Source organism: Penaeus japonicus, unplaced genomic scaffold (assembly GCF_977035675.1).
Source record: "Penaeus japonicus unplaced genomic scaffold, GWHDUDI00000001_assembly GWHDUDI00000019, whole genome shotgun sequence".
Lineage (NCBI taxonomy): Eukaryota > Metazoa > Arthropoda > Malacostraca > Decapoda > Penaeidae > Penaeus > Penaeus japonicus.
Genome location: NW_028234421.1, coordinates 9,341,186 through 9,351,185, shown reverse-complemented (window position 1 = coordinate 9,351,185; position 10,000 = coordinate 9,341,186). Strand labels below are relative to the sequence as shown.

The 10,000-nt window shown below is 42.4% G+C and overlaps 1 protein-coding gene across 1 annotated transcript in view; it reads left to right on the top strand.

Moving 5' to 3' along the window:
• The window catches only part of sog (chordin short gastrulation), a gene marked incomplete in the record, with an annotated part of 238,829 nt that extends 231,407 nt beyond the window's left edge, over nt 1–7,422 (top strand). Inside the window, 7 exon segments of the mRNA XM_086547348.1 lie at nt 1–117; nt 359–1,409; nt 1,614–1,778; nt 2,172–2,296; nt 2,492–2,731; nt 2,882–2,962; nt 3,216–7,422. The exon segment at nt 1–117 is cut by the window's left edge and continues 223 nt beyond it. Of these exon segments, the coding sequence (XP_086403474.1) occupies nt 1–117; nt 359–1,409; nt 1,614–1,778; nt 2,172–2,296; nt 2,492–2,731; nt 2,882–2,962; nt 3,216–3,419 (1,983 nt within the window).
• Between the last annotated feature and the right edge of the window lie 2,578 nt (nt 7,423–10,000).

Here is a 10,000-nt window from a genome sequence, read left to right as displayed (position 1 = left end):
TTCAACGGCATCTTCGGGCCGGGGGAGGCGCACAACGCGACGCTGGTCGTGGAGCTGACGCCGCAGCGAGCGCTCCCGCCCGTCACGGACACCGTCGTCCTGACCAAGGTCTTCTCCGTAAGTAGCCGCCAGTGCTGTGATCGCAACCTTTGAGAGATTGCTTCTAGAAATGATTTATTTTCCCCTTATCTTTAATATTGTGTATTTTCCATTTACATATTTACTCATACGTACGCACACACACACGGATAAGTATATATGTTCATGCGGTCATGTCCTAGTATTCCTCCTTTTCGGTAGTCCCCATTTCCCCTTCCGGGCCTCTGACACTAACCCTTCTTCTCCGCGTGCGCCGCAGGACATCAACCGAGCGGAGTTGCTGACGACGCTGGGCGACACGAGCCTGCGCCTGCTGACCCGAGGCCTCGTGCACCTGAAGGTGTGGAGCCAGGGCGCCCCCGAGCTGGCGCTGGAGGGCATGATCACCCCGAGGGCCACCTGCAACGTGTACTCCACCGTCCTCAGCCCGCCGCCTCCCCCATCTCGCCCGTCTGCAGACGCGGGGACGGCGACCGCGCCTTTCGTGCACGGCTCTGGCTGGGCGCTCCTCACGCTCTCCAACGACGGCACCTTCCAGTACCAGGTGTTCATCCAGGGCCTGGAGGTGAAGAACCTCACCCTGGAGACGACGCACCGACGACGCCACCGCATAGTGGACAACATCACACAGTCGTATGTGGACTCGTGGGCCAACGGCACGTACAGCCGCCCCACGTACCGCGACCTAGACGCGCTCCTCCGCGGCAAGCTGGAGGTGGTGGCGAGCGGCGGCGAGGGCACGGAGGAGCTTCGCGGGATGCTGGTGCCCTTGGCCATCACCGAGGCGCTGCGCTCGCCCCAGCCCGTGCTGCTGTCGCACCCCGAGCTGCCCGTGGCCGCCACCGTGTGGGTGGCCGTCGACTCCGCTTGCGTCATGCACTACGACGTCATGGTGGCCGGGACGCCGCCGGGGAAGGCCCCGGAGCCCTTTTGGAACCTGACGCTGCGCGAGGAAGACCTCTCGTGGGACCCGCGCTTCGACATGAACGTGGTGCGCCTCGAGGACATCGTCGAAGGACGGGAGCTCTCGGCGCACACGACCGTCCTCACGCCGGTGTCCCTCTCCCGCCTCGGCGCCGGCGTGTCCTACCTGGACCTCGCGCTGGTGCAACCCGACGTCGAGGTGAGCCCGCCGCCCCTGACCGGCCAGATCGTGGGCGTGTCCGTGCCGCCCGCGTGCCTCCTGGCCAACCACAACAACGCCAATGCGCCCGCAGAGCGCATTAGCCCTGTTGACACCAACTGCTGGAACCTGACGTGCATGGAGGAGGAGCTGCCCAAGCCCATCGTCTACAAGTGCGTTGATGAAGGTAAGATCAATCCCATTCATGATTAGACGTTAAGGCGACCAGAGTCATGCAGTCAGTCACAAACACATGCTTGCATATGTACGCGCACGGATGTTAAATTCAAGATAGGAGCATGCATTTCTGAAGGGTTAAGACTTAGAACATCTAGGCCCGTGTCATTTGTGTCCTTCTGCGGCGCCAGCTGACCGAGTGCTTCCCCGGCAGACATGAACATCTTCGAGGACGGCACCAGCTGGCCCTCGCCCGTCAACTCCTGCTCCATGTGCATGTGCTCGAGGGGCGTCGTCAAGTGCGTGGACTCCGTGTGCCCGAGGCTCGAGTGCGAGGATGCCCACACTCCCCCGGGCGAATGCTGCCCCGTGTGTCCAGGTAGGTTGAGGAGGGAGAGGGAGAGGGAGAGGGAGAGGGAGAGGGAGGGGTAGAGGGGGGCAGAGATCGAATAAGCGAAATTGAAGGAAAAGAAATTTATATTCTAATTATGCTTATGTGTGTATTGATATGCATATATAGATAGATAGATAGATAGATAGATAGATAGATAGATAGATATATGTATGTATAAATATATATATTATATATATATATACATACATACATACATATATATATGTATATATATATATATGTATATATATATATATATATATATATAATACATTTTTACAATACATATATAAAAATCCCTGTATGTATGTTTCCCTTGAGTTCAAGGCGATGGCGAACTGTAGCTGTTCCCATGACGAGACTAACCCTCCTTTCCAGGCGGGAATGAAGTTCAAACAGAAAGCGTGTGTGAACTGAATAATTTGAAGCACCGAGTCGGGTCGAAGTGGCACCCATTCCTGGCACCCAAAGGCTTCGACACCTGTTCCGTCTGCACGTGCTTGGTAAGTGTTTCCCCAGCGTCACCTGATCTTCACATGAAATCACTGAATAAACTATTTTGTTTAAACAAGACAGTTGTGGTATATCGAAGTGTGTATATGCATACTTTCTAAGCCCGAAGGCGAGATCATGCAGAATGAGAAGCCCCTCGTCCAGAACCAGGCCGTAATTCCCCTTCTTTCCCTCACTCCCCTCAGGTGAACCGCATGGGGCAGCCCTACGTCGACTGCTTCCGGTCCTCGTGCCCCGCCCTGCCGTGCCCCGAGAGTGAGATCGTGTCGAGCCCTTCGTCGTGCTGCCCCGTGTGTCGGGAGGCCCAGCCGGAGCTTGCGTCGGTCCCTGCCTGGTCTGAGATGCCCAACGACAGACAGAACATTCGGACCAACAAGCAGCAGCGGGAGGACATTCTGAGAAGAGGAGGCTGTTCGAGAGGCCAGGTAGGGGCTTAGGACGTCTCGCTAGAGAATTGCTTTGATCTTATTTCTGGCAATGCTATTCCCTTATTTTGCTTTACCGGATGTTTTAGGGGAAGTCCCATTTTAGAATAATTACCATTTCTGGTACTGATTTTATCAAAACCATTTCAGAGTTCCTATGAAAATGGAGACGAATGGCACCCAAAAGTGGCATGGATTGGAGATTACAAATGCGTGACCTGCAAATGTAAGGTAAGTACACTTGGTTGATAAATGCGTAGCGGTAATATTGGGGCGATGGAGGTGGCATTACTAAGCCACCTGGGTTGGAGAAGGGAAGGAACTAGCTACTAGCTTAGTATGCATGCTCTGTTATGGAGGGAACCCAACGTCTGCTTGGATGAGGTTACAGCTTTGACTCAGAATAGGACAGGGAATTATTGCAATGTTCAACCTCACACTCCATTAGTGTTGACTGCTAACGTAGCACTTTCATCTCTCACAGGATGGCAACATCACTTGTAGCTCCCACCAGTGCCCGAAGCTAAACTGCCAGGACAAAGTGCAAGTCGGACAGGAGTGCTGCCTGCGCTGCGCCAACCGGACCAGCAACTCCCCGGCCTTCGAGAGCAAGCAGCGCGAATGGCCCAGAAGATCCAAGAACCCACGCAAGAAGAAAGGCAACTACAGAAGACGGAATTCAGGTTAATGAATTGCTGTTGCATGACTGACTGTAGTGATACTGTATATCTGAAAGTCAATAAGGAGGAAAAAAGAACTGCCCAATAATTCAGGCATTTTGGACAAAAAAGTATTTATATCCCTCCCTATTGAGCTTATCATCTGTTCTTGTAACTGGGAAGTCAAACTTGCACAGATGCTTTGGCCCCAGCGGGGCATATGACGCTGTAGAGAAAAGGGAAAGACACAGCCATGCTCGGAAGGATTTCTCAAGACGAAGGATGCACCACGGACACAGGTCCTCATGGTTGCAGGATGAAAGTGTGAGAGGGTGGAGAAGGGTGGCAGTGGTCCAGGAGGGAGGACCAGCGTGTGCGGGACCTGAGCTGCTGGGCAGATCCTTAAGGGGAGCACTCTTCATTGTGGTGAGAATGAGGAAAAAGAGAACACGAGAACTTCTTCTTGAACGGCTCAGGTCTCGAGCGTATTCCGGTTTCCGTGTCCGTGTAGTAAGAGGAATGAAATGTTGCATGTTCTATGGCGACCAAGCATACTGACTAGGTAAATATCAAGTAGTGGCTTTGTAAAAAAAAAAAGAAATATATAATAACAATGATAATAATAGTGGAATAATAATGATAACGACAATAGTACAGTCACTGATCTGGATGAATAATGTAAGAATGATAAATCATACATCACATCAGTGTCGCTGGATTGTTCCAACTGCACACATGGAACAATTATGGAAGACATAAACCGTCACTCCTTACTGATGCTAAAACAAGATGATGTAAACTCTTCTTCCAAGTTACTGAATGTGTAACCGTCTTTTGAGTTATTCTGACCACCATGCAAGAAAATGCTCAGCCGCTCAGCAGCAATCTGTCTATGGTACCAAAGATAACGGGTGTTTCTCAGTCTAAATTTTCTTGAGTAGGAAGAAAGGATATGCTCTATCTGTGAGGAGATCAGCATTTTTGTTTTCTAGAAATGCTGTAGATCAATGGCTGTAATAATGATAGTAGCGCAAACCCAGACAGCTTTACACACATTCAAAAAACCAAGATGAGCACCTGTCCAGACTTAAAAAGGGCATATTCAATGGTGCTCAGACTATCACGTTGTCTCGAGTTGAGACTGCCGTTCATGCTCCATTTTTCAATACTTTGTAATACAATGGGTTCAGGAATCTCCTCACGAATTTCCCTATTCCCAAACCACATCATATTCCATGAATGCCAATTCCTGATTACAGATGGACAGAGCTTGTCACGGAAATGATAGAAATGGAGCTTGTGCTCCGAGCTCAATCATAGACCGATACTTTAAGTTAGGGCCAGACTACACTTCCTGCGTGATCTGTTTTCAGTTTGCCCTTTTTCCATTTTGTCATTATTTCATGTCTTTTCTCTTTTCTTTCGCTCCTTTCCGTCTCCGGGTAGGAAACAAACTAAAAAATTTAATTCGAAGATGATTAAAGATGCAAATGAAAAGAACAAAACTGAAAACCGATTTTATTAAAACAGTTACAACGCAGACGACAAAACAAAACAAAAACAAAAAACACGGACGCAGTGCAGTCTGGCCTTCGCAAATACCGTTTCCCAAATGCTGACGGTTACGAGGTGCATTTTTGTTCAAACTGTGGAGGCTACCACTTCTATTCAATATGGTGTAATAGAAATAAAGAAAAAAGAATAATTTAGATTATCTCTTTTCTTAGATTGATGTGTTGTGAACCAAGCTTTTTTTGATGGTAATGGTCTGATTCATGATCTTCGAGTCGAGAAAAGCGGGTTCGATCGAAAGATTCACTTCGGCTTCGAAACTTGCTGGCTGACGATGATGATGAACCAGACCCTTTTGAGGGAGGAGGAAGATTACATATTTTTGTAAATGTGTACATAATATATAAGTAGTGTTAATCATTAGGATAGTCCATTGCTTTATTACTGTAATGCGTATTTGGGACACGATGATGTATACCTTTGTTTGCATTAGCGGGGAAAAAAACAAACTTTTTATTCATATCCGCTTGGAAATGAGAGGGGAAAACAATCACAAACGTCTTGAATTTACGAAGATGCAAAGGTCAGAATCATCTCTCAGTGTGTCCAGCTAATCATGTGGTATATGGATAAGTTTTAAGATTATATAACGAGGCTAATTTCCCACAGTAGTTTGATATGAGGATGGCCCTTAGTGACATCCCGTTGTAAGGACATCATCCTACACAGTGACATCTCGTCGTAGCGTGCTAGGCTGACATCGTGATTGGCACTGACCTTTGAGAAGTGCAAGCAGGTGGTATTGACTGATACCAACAAGATTCTTCAATGAGTTACATGGGCTACAAATAGTTAATCAGTATTCATTATTCTGCCTCAGGTATCAGTCATATAATGATAATTTTTAAAATGTTTTCTTACTATAGAACGTATGGATGGTTGGTAATCTCAGATGGCAGCTGTAACAGACATTTATTTACCTTATTGTATATAAATCAATAACCTCAAGGTATAGAACTGATATTCGACATATCTGTTCTCGGCCTTATGAGCTAAGGACATTTACCTTACTAATTTCAGTTACTTTAATGATTATTATATAAGTCAAATCTAGCTGCATGATGATTTTCAATAATTTATACATTCCTCAGAGCTGTCCATTGTATTACCTGGTTCCATTATGTCTTGTACATTATTACGATGTATGGCTTCATTCAGTTTTAAGGACTAAATGCTACTATACCCTTGCTGGGATCAGTCAGTATGTTCTGTTGTTTTTTATTATCGTCATGTGTTTTTATCTACTTAATTATCAGCAAAATTTCTAGGTTTCTTCTTTTCTTTAATGGTAGGACTAGGAACCGATCAATTCTTGGTCATGAGACGCAAATCATAATTTTATCCATATACCACATAGCATAAAAGAAATGTATCCCAACTCTAGAGACTAATACTACTTTTTCTATAGATATCAATACAATTGGAAATAACTCGAGTCACAGTATTGAAAGAAAGATCAGTAAGACTATTAATTAAAATCCCTGGTCAGTATTGCATGTCATACAATTGGCTTGTTGCTGTTGGGTGGCTCACACGTCTAGAACACACTCACACAAAAGGAAGTCTAGTACTCTTGGTTCCAACAGATGGTTATGCAGATACCACATAATTGCCTTTTGACTGCTCATTAGGTGCGCCTGCTAATCATGGAAGAAGTGTTGCTAATGCCACTTATTTGCTCTCGTGTTCGAACTCAAATTTGGGAAGAGAGACTGGTCTTGGTGTGGCGACATCAGAGAAGAGAGAAACGCTGGTATATCCCCACATAGGAATGATAATGGTAAGATCCGTAGTTTTGAAGTGTTATGGAAACGACATAGCTTGTATTTCATTATTCTTATCAGTGGATCATTGCTTCATGATAGGTGAAGTTAGCAATTATGAGCTTAGATAGCAATTACGATACAGCAATGTACTCATGGTAATGTTTATCTTGCGAAATAAGTTTATAAATGCTGCAGATGTTACATTTGATGAAGAGAACGCATAATGTAATTTAGAACTGCAGTTGTTTGCATGTCACTCAAAGTATATAGGAGTTTAGATTATATGAATATTCATAGGAAGGCCTATATAACTCAAGTGGCAGCAATCAACTAGAAACATTTTGTTTGACTGTAAAAAATATATTTTATAACCTCCCTCTTTGGAAAAAAAAGAAAATCCCAAAAGTTTCTCAACGGACACTGTGCATTATAAGATATGTTTTTATTATTATTAGAGAAATAGTGACAAGCTTATTGTACAGATGATATAAGACCTGAATGTCTGATGATTTTTTCAAGTTGCCAAATCGAGTGACCATTTGTTGGCAGTGAGCCTCAGGACACTGAACAGCTCTACAGGGCAAGGTAATAAGGACAGCCAAGCCGATCATGCAAGTTATAGCATCTTATTTGTGAATAAAGTTTTCTATCAAATGGCTTCTTTGACCGTTGAAAATAAACACTTCTGACCAACTTTTTCAACATCTTTTTTCATGCCTGAAAATGCCAGGAAATGGGACGCGAGGGGAATATATATACATAACTGGTGTAATTGAAATCATGCACTGTGGTCTAGTGATGGGAGACATAATCTGTAACATACATTTTTTACTGGAACATTTTTCCAAAAAAGCATGATATCAGATGACTAAGACTGACCCCAGACCATTTACTTCAAGATAAGTGTTTTGGCACAAGGACCTGGTGGTGATGTGGAGGATTCTTGGAATTCGTAAATGTCATCTGAACCCCAAAGGTGTGTTGTTATTTATCTCTCAATATCAAACACATCCGATCATTGTGGTAATATAAACCAGCACTACGCAAGGCTCATAGTTGCTGACCTTCTCATAGAGTAAACAAAAATAATAATAATTACCCAGATTACACGGAAGACTTGATAACAACCGGATTATGTCTTAAAAGAAAAAAACGGAACACGGGACTGGGTGTGGTCCGTGTGAAACAAAACAAAAGTCGTGGCAAGTCTCCTTTCAAAAAAAAAAAAAAAAAAAAAAGAAAAGAAGAGAAAAATGGAAATAGTCTTGAGCTGTGTCTAAATCATATTTAAAAAAAAAAGAAGAATAAGCAATACATGTACATAGATTTCTTAATTAAAAGTACTTGAAAGGGAGACATGTCGGTCAGCGATTTGGAGATGCTGTCCAGTAGTATCTTCTTGGCAGGGTATATAATACTAAGTTAATTCACGGTTATTCTTTTGCGATTAAGTAATGCATTTGTGAAAACTGGCATTTTCATATGGAATTGTATGATAACTAATCATTTAATTTATTTAGCTATTTCTTTCTGTTCACAGTAGAGGATCTAGTGACCCATCATATTATTACAACACTTGTACTTGTCTTCTGTAAATAAACTTGCGAAAAGCACTAATGATAAATAACTTCTCAAGCTAGTCAGTTTTTGCAGATAATTTTCTCCATAAAATGATTATAAGGATATTCTCTAATGAAACGGTAAAGTGGTCTGTTGCAATACACATCTCACAAACTCTGCTAGAACTTAATGCTTAGCCTTTCCTAACTCTGGAAATGGGTGAAATCAGCAAAATCAGGCCGCTTCTCTTTCCTCTCTGGACGTTCACCTGTTCTTGCGATCTTATTCTTGTTGCAATTTTATGAATCAAAAACTCTTTTACTTTTAAAGTCTTTATGATAGAAGAATCAAAAACTCTTTTATTTTTAAAGAAATGTGGCAAATGTGCAAACAAAAAAAAGTATTGAATCAAAAAAAAAAAAAAAAAGAATCTCTTCTTCATTCTGCAATATTATATGTTATCAGTGTAATAGAAGCATCATTTCTAAATCACGTTGCTGTTAACTTGTTTTCTTCCTTTTTCTTCTTTTCTCTTCTCTTATTTAATGACATTCACTCATTTTCACCTTTTTCTGTTTTTGTTTGTTTTTGTCTATGATTTTTTTTCTTCTTTCCTTCCATTGGATTGCCAGGGGCTGCAATTATAACTTTCGAAAACGATATTGATCTGTTCTTGTGTCTGTTTTGTGCAACATGCATAGCCTGTCAGTGCAACAGACTCGTATGATTAATGTAGCCCTTACTCAGTTCTTACGTAGTCCACGCCAAAATATTCTCTGTGTTTTTTATTTCATTATTATTATTATTATTATTATTATTATTATTATCAATATCAATAATATTACAGGTCACACCCAAGCATATCTATCCCATCTTCATTCAGTCAGGAATAAACGTCACCAAATTGGACTTTATTTCCATTCCTCCCCCCCCTCCCCCCTTTATCCTCCCTCCCCACTCTAGTCTGGCAGCTGAAGCAGACTCTGTATTTTTGTTATTATTATTATTATTATTATTATTATTATTATTATTAAACTGCATCTCCTTGTTTCATAATCGATAAATATTTCACTCTTATGCTACCTTCATTGAGGTATACAGTTACCTCTTGTTATTTCACTGCATATTATGAGCCTCTTGCCAAAAAAAAATATATTTAAAAAATTAGTAAAAAGAAAAAACACACAAAACTAGCACAGCAATTCTTATTTGTAAAATTTACTAGGACATCTTATCTTGTAGTGTAACACTCGATGTACAGGAAATTAACTATGCAATAAAGAACTTAAATTTAAAAAAAAAAGGATTATGCAATAGGTCTCTTGAAGGTTTGACTTCGCAAGGACTAGGCTTGCAATACCATGAGGATGACACATCTGTTTTAGATTATGAATGCAGGTTAAGCTGGACTCGGCTGCACTCGGTTATTGTCTGTCATAAAAAAATAAAAAGAAGCGAGCGAAGAAAAGCGCCTTCGAGGAAAACATGGTCGTGTAAAAAAAAAATAGAAAGAAAGAAAGAAGAATATTTAACCATCTTTGAGGTTGACTAATCAACCTTAATAAGCAAAGTGTTTATGTAAGGGAGAAAAAAAAAAGATGAAGCACCAGCTGCCCAAGGAGTAAGTCAAGAATACACGAGGTATGAAAAATGGATCTATAATTTCTACGGCTTGGTAATTTATTTTTTTTATTTTTTTATTCTTTGTCATC